Source organism: Camelus dromedarius, chromosome 19, assembly GCF_036321535.1.
Source record: "Camelus dromedarius isolate mCamDro1 chromosome 19, mCamDro1.pat, whole genome shotgun sequence".
NCBI lineage: Eukaryota > Metazoa > Chordata > Mammalia > Artiodactyla > Camelidae > Camelus > Camelus dromedarius.
The window spans coordinates 27,148,767-27,166,828 of NC_087454.1; the positions used below are offsets into that span (position 1 = coordinate 27,148,767).

The following is an 18,062-nucleotide window of genomic DNA, read 5'->3' on the forward strand; positions in this document are numbered from 1 at the left end:
CTCACCCTCATGCCCTTTCTCCACTGGGCTCTTCCCAAGCTCAGAGTTTAGGCCAAAAGGAACAGAGCTACCAGATGGCCCCCCAGTTGATAAAGAGCCAGCTCTGGTAAAACTGATGTCTGCAAGGGTCTTCTATTTCCTGGTGCTTGAAAATCCTTTGTCCTACCAAGGAATAGGCTTGATATCTATATCAGTTTTTTTTCCTCACTCCTGTTTCTTTTTAACCCCATCTCTCCCCTATCTGTCCTGAATCTCCTTTAACTAATTATTATCCCCTTTCTCCCACCATATGTTGTCACACCGTAAGATGTCACTTGTTTACAAGGTACAGAGCAGAAAGCAGAAGAGATTTCTAGACTGAAGCAAATGAATCCATACTTTCAGAAGTTATCATGATAAAGGAAGGAAATGCTTTTGAAGAAGCCTTCTTGATGCCCCTTATATCAAACTGCATTGCAGTATTCTGACCAGGAAGTGAAACCACCTTCCCACTGGCAGGACAGGCAGGAGATCACACACACAAACTCTGGACCAGTCTTTGGAGTTCACAGGCCATGTGAAGTCAAACTTGGGCCCTCTCTTTCCCTCTCAAGCATCAAGAGCTCATATATTATCACTTAAGAGTTTATTTATCACAGTGGTTTAAAGGCAGAGGAACTAGCATGGGGGCTTCCCAAGACACCTCGATCATATCTAAGTATCACTTTCCAGGTCAGAAAAGTCAAGATATTAGATCAGATCCTGAAATCCCTAGTTGCTCGGACACCCTAGGGATCTAGGGCATGGGCTGCATGGATGTACACAGAACCCTGGAGATGATCTCTGTGAGTTTATAGGAAGATGAACAGCTTAGCTGGGTGGAGTCTGGCTATTAGGTGGATCCTGGGCTGGCTCACAGGAGGCTCCTCCACTCTTGTCCCCTCCAGGGAAGACGACTGTGGCATATGTCACAGCCTTAGGAGGCAGAGGGGGCAAAGAGGATTGGGCTGGGGTTGGGGGTTTCCCTGGCAGAGGATCAAGAGGAAGGTTGCTGTAGGTCGTATTGTCGAAGGAAGGTGGTGAGTCGAGCCTAACATATGGTACATCCAATGGCAGATCAGCAGCCGGTCCAGAGTTACTGATGTGGTGGACCGCCGAGGAGGGTGCCTGTAACAAAAGCAGGCAAATCAAGCAAAGAGAAAATGCCTCCCACTGCCCCAGTTCCCTTTGGTGGGAAACCCAGGACTACACTGGATCTGTCTCCTCAACCCTGAGCATGTCAGTGGGCAGGAGGGCTTCGCTTTGAAGATTTTCAAGCCCCACGTTTCTCCCCAAATCTGGGTAGGTGGATAGCAAGATGGGAAGGTGGGAGACCATGGTTGCCAGGTTTACAGCATTTAGGAAGAGAGTTTGGACCTCGACTGGGTCCCAGTCTTTTCTCCACCTCATTATCCTGGGACTTCTCAGTGAGCAAGGCAGATGGAGGGTCTGGACAATTTGGCTGGGGGCCTGCAGAGGTCTCTTACTGTGCCTGGGACTCCATTGCTCTGAAATTGTCCAAGCCTGTTCCCTGTCAGGACAGAAGACAGAAGCACAGTCTGCTGCTTGTGCTGGCTCAGTGTCCACCCCACCGCCCCCGCCACCGCACTCCCTTCAGAAACCTCTGAAACCTCTGTCCTAGTCTATACTCACCTTCCCCACTCCCACCAGCAAAGATTTCCCCCTCCATTGCCCCAGCCCCCTGCCCCAGCCAGCCCTAAATCTCCCTACCTACTTACTGCTTCCACAGCACCGTTCAACCTGCCTCAGCACTCAGCCCATCTCCTGAAATCCCTCACCTCCTCCAGTCACCTGTCCCCCATCCCACTGTCTCACCATCTCCAATTCCTCTCTCTCCCTGGGCTACCTCCCACTGAATCCTTTCTCTCCTCCACCCGTCAGCCATGGGAAGTCTAGGCCAGGGGCCGTTACCAAAGCCTGCCTATAGGAGGAGCAGATCTAGATTCCCAGCCTCAAATGCAAGCCTGGCTGACACAGGACCAGGAGGCCATCCTGGGATAGGCAGGTAGACAGCCACATACCTTTCTTTTTGGCCATTACAGCTAACAGCACCGCCGCTGCCATCACCAGCAGGCCCACCAGGAGCACAGCACCCCAAATCAAGGGTCTGCTGAGGGACACAAAGGGATAGGTGAGCTTAGCCCTGAACCTAGTGAGGGGCTGCTTGCCAGGAATCCTGAAAAAGTGGCAAAAGGATACAGTTCTTTTCACTGGAAGGGAATGAGAAAGGCAGACTCAAGCAAGGCAGAAGAGAGATGCATTATCAGGGTATCCTGGTGGAGATCCACTGGGATGAAGGACTCAGCGCTGAAGTGGGGTAGAGAGAGGTATGTCTGTCTGCCTGCCTGCCAGCCTGCCTGTTCAGAAGTTCCCCGGGGGTGGAAAGAATCATAAGGTTTACCTCTGATTTAGCCTGAGGCTCTGAACATGCCATATCTTCACCATCACCCTTTTCCCAGACACCCAAATACAGTTCTTGTCAGTACCTCTTCTCATCCTGGCTGGGATCCAGAGGGTTGGCACTGCCCACAGGGTTTGAAGAGGAGCTGTCAGCCAGACTCCCAACATGATGGGTCTTCTCTCCCTCCTCTTCCAGGCCAGAAGCTGAGTCAGAAGGAAGTATTTAATTAGCACATGCCCATGGTGGGCAGGGTTCAAGGGCCTGGTGAGACCTGAGGGACTGGGGGAGCAGAGCTGAGGAAGGAGAGGTCCCAAAAAACACAAAGAAGGGGGGTTTGGGATAGTCCTTAGGGGCCTCTCATTCTGGAGGTCAGAGAATGGCCCTCTTTGTGTCTATACCTGGTTGTGAATATGCCCACTTTCCCCTCTGCCCCTGGCTCCCAACCTTTCCCCCTACATTCTTCACCTGTTTCCCTGTGCCCCTCTGTGTCCATCCCCCCGACCCCACCCCAGAATAGGTTTCTCCACTCTCATCCTCAGTGGAGACCTTGCTCCTGGCTCTCATCAGTTGGTCTCCCGAGGGACCTCAGCACAACCTGCTCGACTTCTCCACATACCTGCAACCGTGCGACAGCCCATGCAGGCTGGTTGAGCCCCATCCCAAGCTCTTCCTTCAGGATCTGAGGAACTTGGGGTCAGCTCTGATGTGACACAATGATGCTGACCCTTGCTGAGAGCCTTGCTTGGACCCTGAGACTCGGTTTTGTCACAAGGTTTCTGTCATCCCTGCAACATGCTCCACTCCCATCCGCAGCACTCAAGGTTGGTCTCTCTGTGCCTGAGGATCTGCCTTGGGAACCTGGGCAGTCCTTCTAGACCCTCTGAGACAAGGGTCTTGCCTTGTTCTTAGGGATTCACCATTCCCACTTTCCATCCCATATTAAACCAGGAACTGGAGATGCTGTGGCCCCAATCTTGCTGCATGTGTCCTGCTCTCCTGGTGCTTTTTAAACCACCCGCCTCCTCCCTGGATACTGTGCTCTGCCCGCCTGCCTGAACATCCATCCCCTATGGCTACTGGGGTTCCCAGCACCCGCCCCTCTGCAGGTACCTGTCTCCCTGCCGCCTCTTCCCAGTGCATGTCTTGTCACAATTTGCCATTAGGGAGTTTTAACCTTGACTTACTAGACCTTAGAGTGTCAAGGAAGGAGGCGGACAAAGGATGACTAGGGTTAACAAGAGTATGATTATAATATAAATAATAATTGTGGATTCGAGAGGGATTCTAATGACTGCTTAGTCCATTCTCATAATTCACAGATGGAGTAAAAAACCAAGAGAAGGAAAAATGCCTGTCTTAATTTCATTACTTGGGACACTTGGCACAAATTACTTGAGAAAAGAAGCCCTGAAAAGGCAGAAAATAGGAGCAGAAGGTAGGAGCAGTCTCTGTTTCATCAGGTAGCTGATCATTTTACAGACAACATTTTTTTTATAATATCCTATTTTTCTGGAAACTTTTTTAATACTTTAAAATATTCTTTCAATAAATGTTTAGACATGAGAAACTTACAGGCTGTGGAAGTGAAATCTGTGAAAACAAAACTTTCTATACTGAAAACAGGGCTGAGAATGTTGACTTAACTATTAAGGACACTTTTTCTGTTTTTAAAACTGAGTGAGTGGAAGGAACTCAGGCACCTAGTGTACCCTGCCTGTAGGTGAGGCATGTATTAGATGCTCAGGGAAGACTTATAAAACTAAATAAGATGTAAATCAGTAATTTTTAAGCCATCAAACTCATTATTACAGTAATAAAAACCTGGCAGATATTTTCAAAAAACTAATTCCAGTTCATACACCTGAATTAAAACTTTGTTTAAAACATTTCTAAGGGAAAAAATAGCATCAAATATGTAGAAAGCCAAGGCCATGGGTGGGGAAGGAGGATGTGCCTTCCTGTGGGGAAACCCGCTGTGCGGGAGGGGAAAGGAACTGTTTGGCTGCTTTATCTCAGACGTCTCACCGGTTTGGTTTCCGTTCCCTGCAGAGCTGCCCAAAGGAGATCCCCCTCCCGGTTCCTCCCTGACAAGGGCCCCCACCCCACAAGGACCCCAGAGCAGTAGGTAGGGACAAGAGGGCAGGTCAGAGGGGTGGCCAGGCTAGGATAACTCACCTGCAGGGTGCACGTTCAGAGTGACTCTGTGCACAGTCTGGGGCCCTGAGTGTCCCTCCACCAGGCAGCCATACTCCCCAGCATCCTCCTCCCGCAGGGAAATCATCTCCACCTGGAGCAGGCCGCCCCCCAGGTCAGTGAGAAATACGCGGCTGCTGGCTGGGGCTCTGCGATCCACGGCTGATGACACCAAGGGCTGGCACCCCTCCCGCAGGAAGCGACACCACACCTTTCGAGCCTTGACGTCTTGGAGTCGGTAGTGGCACTGCACCTGGATGGAGCTCCCTACAGGCGCCTGCAGCAACTCAGGGAGGCTGCCAGCCAAGCCCTGGCCTAGGGAAGGAAAGTCACAGGGATGTTGGGCAGGAGCCGGGGGCACCTCCTGGCCCACCCACTGCACAGGGCACAGGGATCTAGAGATCCTTCTAGGCCTACACATGTTATTGTTGCCATGGTAATGCCAGTGATTCCTGGGCATAGAGCGGATTATATGGGGCCCAGAGTGCAACTCCTACTGAACCTTACCTGCTAGTCCCAGGAGCAGCAGCAGGAGCAGTTTGGAGCCCATGGCTGGGCAGGGAGATGCCAGCTCTGGAGCTTGCCTGGGCACTGACACAGCATTCCCCTGAGGGCAGGAAACTTTTGCCTCAGACAGTCACGTGGGGCTCTCCCTGACCGTGGGATGGGAGGCAGGCATGGTGGGCCCCTCCGTGGGTGGGGATAAGGAGCTCCTCCAAGTCCTGGTTGGCTCAGTGCTCAGGAACTGACTCTGAGAGGAGGTGTGGGCAAGAGCGGGTGAAAAGGCCCAAGCAAATGCAGAAGCTTGGGGTCCTGGGGCTCCCCCTAAGGAATGAAGGGGGAGGAGAATCGTGGCAACCAGAGAGTATCAGAGAGAGAGGGAAGATGATCTTCAGGGTATTCCAAATACAGAATCTGATGAGGCAGAGCTGTGAAGGAGGGGAGGAAAGTGTCCTTCCCACGGCCCAGGGCCATCCTGTTTTTAATTTCTGTGTGAGAGCTCCACCCGAGCCCTCCTGGTCCCTGCAGCACAACCTCACCTCAGGAGGTCCCACCTCGACGGTGGCCCCTGGGCTGACCCGTCTTCATCCACTGTGCTGGGAGCTCCCTAGACACTCTCACTGTGAACCGCATCCTCCAGTTCTGGGAGTGGCTTTGCTGCATTGATCGTTGCTTCTTCATCTTCCTTTCTCCCCCTCTGTTTTCCTGGAACTCCTTAATTAGTTGGATATTGAACACGTACTCATGTATTCATCTCATTTTCATGGCTTTTCTCTCTTATTTTCCAGCTTTTTGTCCATTTTGGTCTGATTCCTAGAAGATAGCCTCATCTTTCTCTTCCATCCCTTCATCATGGTCCTTCAAATTTTTATCCCTTAGTGTTTTTAATTTACAAGATTTCTAATTCTCCAAGGATTTCTTATTTATAGCATATTATTTTTGTTTCATGAACGCACTCTCCTCTCTGTTGGGAGACAGTTTTCCATGAATGTTTTCATGTTTCTGCCTGGCCTGGGCCTTCCCAGGAACGGGCACTGACCAAGCTTCATTTCAGGGCCACTGAAGAGCCAACATGCCTTGGGAGTTAGAGACAGTGTATCAGCTCCAGAGAGATTTCCTTCCATCCTTCCCCTTCTTCCTTAGAGAAGATCAGGTCAGGTTCCAGAGTAAAAGTCAAGAGAGAGAGAGAGAAGATGGGCCAATGTGCCAGATGCTCTATATAAGCTCCAAGTCTCATAATTTGGGGTTCTTCTCTCATGACACAAACCCATTGCCTGCACCGGAAACATCTGGCCCTCATTCATGTCACCCTGTGCAGAATTGGGTTTTGGGGAACTTGTACAGAATGTGAGTAATAAACCTGCCAACACCAGGGGGAGCGCCAGGGCTCAGAAAGACAAGAGCTGGCAAGGTGGAGATGGCTGGGAGGACACACTGCCCTGACCTGGATGCTCCCCCCTGGAAAGGGGGCTGGAGAAACCGCCCTGCCTCCGTCCTCTGCCGCCCACCTTCCCTCGCTGCCTCCCAGCTTCCTCCAGGGAATGGGAGGCTGGGAGCAGGAGCCTGAGAAGGCCAGCTTCTGTGTTAAGACGTGGTGATAGGGTGACTAGCTGTCCCTGTTTACCTGGGACTGAGGGTTTTCTGGGGACACAGGACTTTTACCGCTAACAATGGCAGAGTCTCCAGCTAACTAGACAGCTGGGTCTCCCCGGTGAGTACATATACCTGTCCTGCTAATATGTATCAGGCTTTCTCTGACTTCCTTACAAGAAAGTTATTTCACACTAATAGTCACCTGGGAGTGCTGTGTGAAGAGGTGGCCTCTTCCTGAGCACCTAAAACGATACAGCCCCCTGCTGGGTGCCTAGGACGGAGGTGGCCAGGCGGGCTGCTGGCCTCCAGGGGGTGTCCTATCACCAGGCATTAGGGAAGAGGAGGGAAGCCAGCGCCTATCCAGGACCTACTATGCGCCAGACGTCTGGCCAGGGACTTTCATGATGTTATTTCTTTCAACCTCATAAAAACCTGCCGAAGTAGGATTGTTTTGGTTTGGTATGGTGTTGAATGTTTTGTTTGTTTTTTCACGCAAGGACCCTGAGGCTCAGAGGAGTTAAGGAACTTGCTGAATGGTTCTTAGTAGGAGGCAAACTGGAAACTGGAAAACCCCTTCAGTTCAGCGTGCACGCCAGAGTCCGGGGAGGCAGATCCCAATGGTGATCTGAATCCTAGGGTGAGTGTCTCCGACATGGCAGAGCAGGAAGGAGAAAAGGCGGAGCTTCCCAGGAGGAGGAACGTTCCAGTGGCACTCCACGGCCAGGGCCGCCCCCCGGAGCCTCCCCTTCTATCTCATCACACCTGATGCCTGGACAGGGCCAGAGGGAGGGAGGGAGGTGGAGTGGGCTCAGTTTGGGCTCTGCTCAGTCTTGGCTCCTAGACTGTGCCTCGGGTCTGCAGGAAGGAGACAACTTCCCCTGGGCCTGATGGGGAAGTTTCACGTGCCACTGAGTCAGGGAGGCCAAGGAAACAGACCCGAGCTGGGAGCAGAGGCCAGCAGAACAGCCTCAACAGGGAGTGGATGAAGCAGGGTGGGGCAGGCCTGCAACTCGGGGAGTCACGAACAGACGTGTGGCTGGACCAAGGGGCTCCTTCCTAATGATTCAAAACCCCAAAGGCCTGGGTGTCCACACCCAGGTTAGGAGGCAACACAGCCACGTGTGGCCATGGCCAGAGGGGCTCTGAGGCCCAGGACAGAGAGCCTGAGGACGTGGCCAGCTCGTGTCCTCCTCTTGGGGCAGCCCACCCTCCAGGAAGTCTCTGTCCAGTTTCCCCCTCACTCTTCACCCAGGTGGCATGTGTGTGTTGAAAGAACCAAGGTTCTCTGAGCTGCTCGGGCTGTTCCCTCTGCTCCTCACATCTCTGTGGCTCACTTCCTCACCTCCTCCAAGTGTTTCTCAAGGGGTACCTTCTGGCTACTCTTTAGAATTGCAACATCTGCCTTCTGCACTCAGCAGCTCCTAACCATCTGACTGACTTCTTTATTCTATTTGTCTGCTCTCTTCCCACTAGAACGTGGCTCTGTGTGGGCAGATACAGTTTTTTTCACTGTTGTGTCTCCAATGTCTAGACTATTTTTTTTTCACTGTTGTCTCCAATGCCTAGACTAGAACCTGGCACAGAAATTATTTGTAGAATAAATACATGAATAAATGATTGAGCTACAGGGAAGGATAGCTTGAATGCCAAGTGAAATCTGAATTTCCAGGCTCTACTGGGGACTTTGAATAAATCCTTTGCCTTTGAGCCTGTTTCCCATCTGTACAATGAGGGGCTTGGACCAGCAGTCCCCGGCTCTAGTACACTGCTCTCCACCACCCAAGCCCTTGTCATTTCTCCGGAGGGGAAGTAACAGGATGAAACCAAGCCTCTAGGGGGACCAGTGGATGAGTCAGCTGGGAATTGAGGGGGAGAGGGTACAGAGGGAGGGGCGGGGCCTGGGAAGGAAGGCTAGCAGTAATCCTAGGGAAGGATGCACAGGAGACAGGAAAAGAGAGAAAGCCTGGATGCTCGAGAAATTCCGTAGGAGGAGGCCGGACTTGGCAGTTAGGTCTCTGGAAGGGAGAGAGAAGAATAAAAAGATTGGCCAGTTTAGAGCCTGTGGGACTGGAGGAACACGGTATCCTAAGACCCTAGGCCCCAAGGAGCCAGACCTTTTATCTTTTCCTCATCCAAATTCACTCTCCTAGCCCCGTAGCAACAGAGTAGACCTTCGTGATGCCCTAAACCATCAGTTAAACATGAAGTCTTGGATTTATTTGTGAGAGTGTTTAATATCCGATGTGCAGAAGTTGGTAGATGTCCTTCCCACTTCCCATGCATGCACACGTGCGTGTGCGCGCGCACACACACACAAAACACCAATCCTTGCTTCCAGGGGCCAGGGAAGCAGGGCACAAGCAGAGTGGCCTTTTGCCATAGCAGAATCAGGAGACTTAATGGCCAAGGGAGTGAGTGTACAGGCTGGGGTGGTCTGTGCAGACCTTTCCCAGGCCTCTCCTCCAATGTGGGTCCTCTTCTGTCATGTGTCTCTCAGCCCTGCAAGAGACAAAGTACTCATTTGGCCCCTCTCAGCCCCACCTTGCTATCCCCCAGCCACCACTGTGCTCTCTAAGCTCACCTGTCAAGGTTTGGAGCTGGTAACCGGAGTCATGGCCACAGTCCAGCCTGCTGGTCTGCAGCCACCGCCTCCGTTTCTGCCCATGCCAGGCTGCAGCCCAGAGGGCGCTGGCTGCTAGAAGCTTGCTGAGAAAGATGCAGGCCAGGAGAAAAAGGATGGAAGTGGGTGGGAAGGGGGTCTCCTCGTCTGAAAGGCTCCTTGGAGAAACAAAGAGGGCCTGTAGGAGGCTGTGAGGTGGCCCTCAGACTGGAATCTGTGCTCAGAGAAGGAACGGGGAGACGCCAGGAGCTCTGGGGACTCAGATCACCTCCCAACCCAGCGCACCCCTGGGTGAGGCTGTGTGGGGCTCGGGGAGGGATCTGCCAGCTTAGTGCTTTTAAATAGTCACTTCCCTTGCTGAGCAATTTCCTGCCTTACGATTGGTGTGGTATATGTGTGTGTGAGTGTTCACACATGTGTGTTCCATGGTTATACTAACATTGTTTAAACACCAGTACATAGTCAAGAACCAGTCAGAACTGATTCTGGTCCCACCAGGGAAGCAGGGATCTGGGATTCCCAGTTTTGTACTGAAATACTAAAACTTTCATTGTTGCTAAATTCTGGGGATGTCTGAGGGCTGCCGGGGAGGGGTGGGAGGTGGACCGTTCAGGAGTCTTGTAGCAGCAGCTATTCACGGGCTGTCAGAGAGGTACTGCGGCATTTTACCAGCCGGCACAGTCATACCAACACACACTGGCTGTTTGAAGGGGTGTTTAGACAAGATCATAAGCAGACCCTTTCACGTTCTGATCACCTTGGAATTTGTAATTCTGGGACCCCTAACCCACCACCCCATGCCTGTGCTCTGCAGGGTAGAAGACTGCCCAGGGACCTTAGGAAAGACTCGTCACTATACCTGGAGATGCTATGCTCCACCTGGGTACCCTCGAAGTTCTCAGACTCCTCGGGGATCCAGAGATCTCCAGGGTCCTGGTAATCAAGGGGGTCTGCGGGAGACAGAGCCTGTGAGCTTGAGGCCATCTGCCACGGTGAAGAAAACCTCTCTGGGCGGGGTGAGGCCCCCTGGGCTCTGGCCCTACACAGATCAAGTTGTTAACCTTTCTGAGTCTCATTTTCCTAACCTGTAATGTGGGGCAATTAGGAACACCTCCTTAATAATAGTGTTGCAGGATTCGGTGAGAGCAGCCTGTGTAGCTGCCCACTGCAGCTCCCACCCTCCCATCACGCTGGGTCTTTGGGAAGACCAAATGGAATAATGTATGTCTTTGAAAGGCCTGTGTGAACTGTCAAGCCGTCTACACCAGCTTTGGATTAGTGCTTTTATTATTATTATTATTACTTTCCTGCCACACTCCTGAGAGTTGGCTGAGCCTTAGACCCTGTAGGGCTGAAAATTTGTGTCTCCTTGTCCCCTACTCCCCTTTCCCACTTAGAAAAGTGGTGGAGGTGGGGTTTGGGGTCTAGGACACGTGGTCTCCCCTACCCTCCCCACCTGAGACAAATGTTACTTTCGGCCTCCATTTCCATGATAAGGGAAAAGGAGAGAGTCAGAAAGTGGATATGTAACCCCAGATTTGTTCTTCTTTGGGACACAATCACATTCTGGAGACACAGGCAGAGGGCTTTCCTGGAGGGCATCCCCTGTGCAAGCTCAGGGATGGGGAGGACCCCCACCCCCACTGCCCAATCTCATCTAGTCAAGCCTGAAATGAGGACCCCAAGCAGTTAGCAGCAGGGGGCTGGGGCGAAGGCTGTCACTGACCCCAAGCGCTTTTAACTCTGTCAAGTATTTCGTGCCCTATGGGAGCCCTGTGGGGTCTGCAGCACAGAGACCATCACTGCAATTTAAAGATGGGGAAATGGAGGCCCAGAAAGGAGACACATGTTGTCTGGGGTCACAGCAGTGTGCCTTTCTACGGTTGTTTTTCTGTATCAGGCTGGTGCTTAATCTGTGTTGTTAGGTCCATTGGGTGGTTGGGTGAGGAAATAAATGAATGTCCTCCTACTCCTTGAGGACCACCTGCAATGCTCACATCCTAACAGAATGCCAAATGGATAAAGCTGCTTGGGGGAAGCAGGACCACAGCTAGCTCATATGGTGCTTTGGACAAATTAGAGACCTGTACCCTTCCTGCAAGTGATGCAGCCCTCCGCCAGGGAGCACAGCCTAAAGAGAGGCATCCCTTTTGCAGTCAGCAACCTGCAGAACCATCCACAGTGGTCCTGAGTCAGGAGGACAAGATCCACACTGTGGGAATTCCCAGGGTCCTGGAAAGCCCTCAGGGTGGTCCTGTACACAGACACCAAAGACATGAACCCCACCCCAAGAGCAAGTCAGGGTGCAGTCAGCTGCCCACTCACCAGCCAGCACCTCCACCAGGACCTTCCTGAGGGTGTCAGCCTCGCTACCGTGGAGGCTCTGGCACTGGTAGAGGCCAGCATCATGGGCTTGAAGATTCCGCAGTGTAATGGTGAGTGTGCCACCCAGGGCATCATCCGTGATGGCCGTGCTCCCATTCCACCTCTTCAGGAAGGACAGCAGCCATGAGGGGTGGGTACTGACCACCTGCTGGCACAGACCCTCTTCACCCAGCTGGCGGCACCAGGCTTTGCGTCTCCCCCAGTGCTTCAAGGAGTTGTAGGGACAGAAGACACGCAGGGACCGGCCTGCCATGCCCTGGAATACTGTGGTGTTTTGGGCTCGGGACAGTTCTGGGGAGAAGACATTCATTCACTTACCAAATGTTAATTGAACACCTACCATTTGCAATGAACCAAAAAGACAGAAATTCTGCCCTTAAGGGACTCAGGTTCCTACACAAGTTGGGAGAAGGTGGCACAGCCAAGGTATGTGTTTACTGGAAACTGTAAACCAGGAAACCTGGGTCCTGGGTCTGGCTTTATCACCACTGGACTTGCTGGACATCTTTGGAGAAGTAACTGACCTTCTCTGGGCCTATTTCCAGAGACACTTGGTCTTGAAGTTCCCTCTAGTTCTAGTCCACACTTCTCCCTGTCACATGGGACCAAGCCCTCTCCTCTTCCCCTCCATCTCAAGAGAGTAAGGCCAGTGGCCCTCTCAGGTCTGGGGCAAGTTCCACGGGGGGCTGGGTGCCCCTCCCTGCCCCCACCACGTTTGCTTCCCCTGCAGCTGCCCACGCTGGTGCCAGCCCCACATTCTCTTTCTGACCTTAAGCTTCCAGCTTCTCTGTTTCTGTGGCTTTGTTCCCCTTTCAGGAGGGACTCGTCTCAGAGCTATTTTGGAGGAGACATGAGATTGCTATTTTAGGGACCCTCCTTGGGGTTGGGGAGATGGGCTTAGAACACCAGTCTACTGCCAGGGCAGGGGCTGCAGGAGACTCATCTGGAGCCCTCTGCCTCCACCTCCCCTCTCTTCCACCACATCTTCAAGCACATGGCGACAGAAACGTGTAGGACAGGATTGGGGAGCTGGTAGCCTACCTTTTGGAAACAGAGAGACCTAGCAAGTGGTGCCCCCTGCTTACCACCCCATCCAGCCCTCTGCCGCTGGGCAGGCCCACACACCGCCACCCCCGTGCCCCGCTCCACCTCCAGCTAAGAAGCTCTAGCTCTGTTCGGAAAGTCTTTCCTCTCACCCAGGTGTGCCAGTTGTTCTGGGGGAGCAAGGGCCACCCTTCCCCCAGTGAGACAAGGCCCTTATGTACAAAAATGTGGGGTGTCAATCCCCACCCGTTCAATCACAGAACCTTCAGCCCCTTCACCTCCCATCCAGGGCTGAGGACGAGAGGACCTTCAGAGCATGGGAGGGGCACCCCAAAGATGCAGATTCCCAGTACTGGCTCTTTTCTCCCTCCCACCTTGTCACTCCTCTGGGGCTAGTTTTATGTTTAGTGGTTCATAATTTTAGGGGCTCTTACCTGTGCCTCTCAAAACTTCCCCCAACTACTAGCTAGTGCCTGAGATGCCACCATCAGAACTCCTTCCCTTTCCAGGTGGCTGAGTCCACCAGCCTCTGGTACCTTCACACGTGTGAAGAGTCTGACAGTGGGTTCTGATACCAGGCAGGGAGGGAGAGCCTGGGGAATAAGGGGCACCGTGGGAGGAGAGGGGTGCAGAACGTGCCGAGGGTTTCAGCCGCCTTCTGTGTGGCTCAGCGCTCCCCACCCACCCACCCACCCTGCCCTACACTCAAGGAAGGGGAAGGAACGAAGTCAGCAGAAGGAGGGAATCCTACCTGTGACAGAGAGCAGGATGAGCAGCAGGAGAGCCTCCATGTCACCCTGCCCTTGTGAAGGACAGCCAGCCACAGAGTGCTTGGCGCAAGATCTTTCCCTTAAACTACAGAAAGGGTCGGGCTTGTCAGGCGCTGCTCACAAGAACTGGCTCCTGGGGGTTGAGCAATCATCAGGACTGGGATCTGGCTTTATGATTCAGTGAGGGGAGTGGGGTCAGGGAGGAGCGGAGGGGAGGAGCCACCACTGCAGCCTAGCAGCACGATGCTGAGGATCCTAGACTGCCGAGAGGACAGCCCGCTGTCCTGCCCACACCAGCCAGGGTGACCTCACACGGCTGGGGCTGGTCAGAGCCCAGACCAGGGATCACTGCCCTCACTGCCATGTTCAGACCCTTCTCCACTTGTAGCGCCTGCCATTCTCTGGTTCCAGCCTTGCAAGGGATGGAGAACAGCTGCTCCTCTTGAAGGCCAGGACCCTCACCCAGGCCCTTCTAGCCCTTCCCTCCAGGTCAGCAACCCTGTAGTGGCAGCAGTGAAGATCATGGCCCTTGGCTTCAGGTCTCTCCGTCCTCACCGCCTGTGTGTGCAACCACTGCAAACACTGTCCATAATCTTTCTGTGTCTCAGTTCCCGTATCTGTAAAACAGGAATAATAATAATAGTGTAGAGAGTAATTGGGAGGATAACGTGGATTTCTACAGGCAAAGTTCTTTAGACCAGGACCTGACATATAGTAAGCACTCAACAAAATTAACTAGTACTGTTACCCTGGTTATCATGGGAGAGGGAAAATTGGCCATCCAGGAGAGGGAGAACTTTCTCTCCAATTTGCTGCCCACGTTGAGACTCCTTTGCACAGTCGGGCACCTGTGTGCACATGCTCACACAGGCATTATCCTTGGCGCACGCACACCTTGAACCCCTGACCATCCTATGAGCAAGACAGGACATGACATTTCCTGGAGTTCTAGGGCTGGGGTGTGTTTCCTCCACACGTGCAGATCCTGTGAAGGGTGATCCTGGCGCAGGGGCCTGGATGTAACGAGGCACAGAGGTGTGAAACGGCCAGGTGAGCCGCGGATGGGGGCAGGGAGGCGAAGCAACTCCCTTGGGCAGGAAATGGAGTTGCGCTGGGGGAAGCAGCAGGAGAGGCTGGAGGGGTCCATAGGTGCCTACAGATAATCAAAGTCTACTTTGGTTTCCTGAAAGCACTCATTGATTTGTTCTTTTATTCATTTATTTACCCATATTTACTGTGTATCTACCAAATGGACAAGGAATCTGGCTAGAGATGGGGAGTTAATGGTGAACGTAAAATAGCCCTTCACTAAGAGAGCCAACAGCCCACATTTCTATCAGCCCCAAAAAGTTCCCTGGCGTCCCTTTTAGCCAATCCCTTCCTCTGTAATCCTGGTCCTGGTAACTACTGATCTGACTTCAGTGCCTATAGCTTCCTGCCCTTTCTAGAATTACATGGAATCATACAGTATGTACCCTATGAGTCTGGCTTCTTTCACTTATCATATAATTCATGTAGCATGCATGAAGTTGTGCTTCTCAGTAATTCATCCCTTTTTAATTGCTGAATAGTATTTCATTGAATGGCTGAACCACAGGTAGTTTATTCACCAGCTGATGAACATTTGAGTTGTTTCAAGTTTGGGGAAACTATGAATAAAGCCACTAGAAGGATTCGTGTACATCTATTTTGTGTGGACATATATTTTCACTTCCCTCAGATAAAATCTGAGCAGTGGAAGTGCTAGGTCATGTGATAAGTATATGTTCAACTTTATAAAAGCTGCCTGCCCCACAGTTTTGCAATGTGGCTGGAACATTTTTGCATCCCTGTCAAGACTTGATGTTGTCAAGTTTCTTTTTAAACCATTTCAATAGGTTTACAGTAATATCTTACGATTTCGAGTTGTATTTTCCTAATGACGAGTGATGTGGAATATCTTTCATTATTTATTTGCCATTTGTACATCTTACTTGGTGAAGCATTAGTTCAAATCTCTTGTCCATTTTTCATTGTTTATTATTATTAAGTTGTGAGAATTCTTTATATACTCCAAATACAATTCCTTCATCAGACATGTGATTTACAAATATTTTTCCAGTTTGTAGCTTGTTTTTAAATCATTTCCTTAAATGTCTTCAAAGGGTAGATGATTTTAATGTTGATAAAGTCTAAATTATTGAGTTTTCATTTATGATTTGTGCTTTTTGTATTCTACTAAGAAAAATGTGCCTGTATCAAAGTCACAATGATTTTCTCCTATGTTTTCTGTTAGAAGGTTTATAGTTTTGGTCTATAAGCCATTTCAAGTTAATTTTTACATGTGGTATGCTTCTCAGCAACTCCCCGCCCCTTCCCACCTGGGCCTCATGTCTGCCTCACTATCTGGCTGACTCCTATCTATCCACCTTTCTTGACACCCCCCGACTCGGTTACCTGTGACCCATCTCCAGCATAGCCCTCTGAGAGAAGGTTAGGGGTCAGGGTCAGGGGTAGGATGCCTGGGAACGGACCCATAAGCCAGTCTTGCTCAAGCCTGAAGAAGCCCCTGTGATCATTACAGATCTATGGAGGAGTCCTGTTGGTAGCAACAAAAATGTTCAGAGAAATGTGTGTGACAGGGAAGGAAGAACCCCCTGAAAGCCTGCTGGCCTGAATTCCGGTGCTGGTTCACCCCTAACCAGCCAGTGACCTTGGGGAAGGGCCCCAGTTTTCAGCTATGAGAGGGTTGAAGGAGGTAATTTTTAGTGTTCATTCCAGCTCTGACATCTTGTGATTCAGGATGTCTGAGAAACACACAAAAGAAGGAAAGAAACTCACCCTGAGATATACCAGACGGATGGTCTGAGACCAGAGATCCTGGAAGACTCCTCGATTCCACACCAAGTCCTTTGCTCTGAGTTTAGCCACGATGAAGGGGCCTGAGTTGAGGTCATCCTGGCTGGAGATTAGAGGCTCCCAGGGCTTGTTGGGCTTGTCCAGAGCCTGGGATGTTGACTAATATAATTCAACCGTGTGCTGATTGTTTCCCTGCACTGGGTTTTCATCTTGAAGCCGTGCCAGGGGGGGCGGGTACCAGCATCTCACGGAGATTGTCTTGTCCTCCAGTTTACATAGCAGCTCTGGCTTCTATTCTCAGGAGCCTGAGAATAAACCCTCAGGTCAGGGAGCCTCCCAGCTGCCAATGCAGGGCTGTGAGATGGGAGCCTCCCCGCTCAGGGAGCCACCGTCTTCATGTCTACACTCAGAATGCACCCCAGAGCCAGCCTCTGGCCATAGCACCACCCTGTCCCCTACCGTCCCCACCCCATAGCCCCTTTCACACCTACCTCACCTAGTCGTCTCCCCCTCCTCTTTCCCCATTCTCTCTGTCCTTCTCCCCTGCCCCTCACCTGAGGCCAGAAGCACCAGCAGGACAGGTGGCAGCAGGTCTGTGGCCTCCCAGGCCATGGATCCTCATCTTGAGCTGGGGTTGGGGGAGGGAAACCCCTGAGGAAAGAGAGTCCGAGCGGCGAGGATTCAGCCCCACCACCAAAGCCTGCCTCGGAAAGCTCTGGGAACTCTGGCGCTCTCATGCCCAGTTTCTTTCCCGTCAGCCTGTCTCCCTCCCACAGGGGTCGGAAGAGCTATGAAAGCCCAGGAGGAAATGATGGTGAAACTGCAATAGGGAAGAACTAATCTGACTCCATGTTGGATCTGTTTCTTTTCCTTTAACCTGTGTATTCTATTGCTTTTGCTACAAATTAAGAATGCTGCCTATAGCCTGAAATGTACAGGACAGCCTATTCTCAAGGCTCTGACCTTTAAAGATACAACATTTTCCCATTCATACAGAGATAAAAAGTTGCAGAACAGAGAATAACATTTGCCTTGTTGGAGGTTTGCAGGAACATTGTGACCTGACCTGACCTGACCTGACAGCTGCAAGAACAAAGGATTCTGACAAGAAGAAGTTTGCAACAACCAACCACACCCCTTGTTCTTTGGGACACTAGTCTACCGTCTTGTCCACCTGCTGGCTTTCTGAAGAAAGTTGCTATCACTTGCCCCAACAACTCATCTCTATTTACAGGCCTCTCATGCAGGGAGCAGTAGGAGCTTGGACTCCATAACAAACTAAGAACCTGTTTCTCCTTCTTTCTCCCTTCTCTCCTACCATTTTCTCCTCCTCACCAAAGAAGCATGGAAGCAGAAAGTGAGTAACACAGTTAGGGGACCCTTCCGAGATCCCCAGCAGTCAGAGACTTCCCACCCAGGCCTGCCTGGGAATTGGAAAGTTCCATAAGGACTGAGAGAAGAGGAGAAGGGAGATGGAGAGTTTTTCCAGGAAAGGAGGCCCAGGGAGGGTCCCTGGCAAGGGTTGGGGAGAACAAAGCTGGGGACAGGAACACTGGAGGGGTGGGAGTGGGGTTGGCAGAGGGGAAGATGGGTGCAGAAGGAGGGGGAGGAAGAGAGGAGGAGAAAGAGGATCTCCTACCCCTCAGATCATCCCTGTGCCCCAGCTCCCAGCCTGCCA

General features: G+C 51.7%; 2 protein-coding genes across 8 annotated transcripts; both read right to left on the reverse strand.

Moving 5' to 3' along the window:
- Window positions 1–610: 610 nt before the first annotated feature.
- TREML1 (triggering receptor expressed on myeloid cells like 1) lies at window positions 611–8,798 on the reverse strand. 4 transcript variants are annotated; one of them, XM_010977313.3, is made up of 6 exons: window positions 5,141–8,793; window positions 4,616–4,948; window positions 2,526–2,643; window positions 2,061–2,146; window positions 1,506–1,549; window positions 611–1,146 (listed from the first exon to the last, which is right to left on the reverse strand). In XM_010977313.3, the coding sequence occupies exons 1-6, from the start codon at window positions 5,181–5,183 to the stop codon at window positions 850–852; spliced, it is 921 nt and encodes a 306-aa protein (XP_010975615.1). In that variant the 5' UTR covers window positions 5,184–8,793; the 3' UTR covers window positions 611–849. The 4 variants fall into 4 exon arrangements, with proteins under 4 accessions (XP_010975615.1, XP_010975614.1, XP_064332543.1 ...); XM_010977312.3 differs by having other exon boundaries at window positions 2,061–2,149; window positions 5,141–8,791; XM_064476473.1 differs by having other exon boundaries at window positions 1,008–1,146; window positions 1,396–1,549; window positions 2,061–2,149; window positions 5,141–8,798.
- A 138-nt stretch (window positions 8,799–8,936) lies between these two features.
- Window positions 8,937–18,021, reverse strand: TREM2 (triggering receptor expressed on myeloid cells 2). 4 transcript variants are annotated; one of them, XM_010977314.3, is made up of 7 exons: window positions 16,939–18,021; window positions 16,367–16,689; window positions 13,528–14,163; window positions 11,673–12,023; window positions 10,207–10,297; window positions 9,309–9,505; window positions 8,937–9,226 (listed from the first exon to the last, which is right to left on the reverse strand). In XM_010977314.3, the coding sequence occupies exons 3-7, from the start codon at window positions 13,565–13,567 to the stop codon at window positions 9,210–9,212; spliced, it is 696 nt and encodes a 231-aa protein (XP_010975616.1). In that variant the 5' UTR covers window positions 13,568–14,163; window positions 16,367–16,689; window positions 16,939–18,021; the 3' UTR covers window positions 8,937–9,209. The 4 variants fall into 4 exon arrangements, 3 of the variants coding, with proteins under 3 accessions (XP_010975616.1, XP_064332545.1, XP_064332544.1); XM_064476475.1 differs by having other exon boundaries at window positions 9,070–9,226; window positions 9,309–9,433; XM_064476474.1 differs by having other exon boundaries at window positions 9,070–9,226; window positions 9,309–9,502.
- Between the last annotated feature and the right edge of the window lie 41 nt (window positions 18,022–18,062).

Excerpts from the sequence above, each read along its gene's own strand:
- TREM2 (XM_010977314.3), bottom strand. The coding sequence starts at position 13,567 with ATGGAGGCTCTCCTGCTGCTCATCCTGCTCTCTGTCACAG. Across the intron at positions 10,298-11,672 it reads CCTGGTGGAGGTGCTGGCTG|ACCCCCTTGATTACCAGGAC; the intron begins GTGAGTGGGCAG and ends TGTCTCCCGCAG. Across the intron at positions 9,506-10,206 it reads GTGGAGCATAGCATCTCCAG|GAGCCTTTCAGACGAGGAGA; the intron begins GTATAGTGACGA and ends TGTTTCTCCAAG.
- TREML1 (XM_010977312.3), bottom strand. The coding sequence starts at position 5,183 with ATGGGCTCCAAACTGCTCCTGCTGCTGCTCCTGGGACTAGCAG. Across the intron at positions 4,949-5,140 it reads GCTGCTCCTGGGACTAGCAG|GCCAGGGCTTGGCTGGCAGC; the intron begins GTAAGGTTCAGT and ends TTCCTTCCCTAG. Across the intron at positions 1,147-1,505 it reads GCAATGGAGTCCCAGGCACA|GCACCCTCCTCGGCGGTCCA; the intron begins GTAAGAGACCTC and ends CTTTTGTTACAG.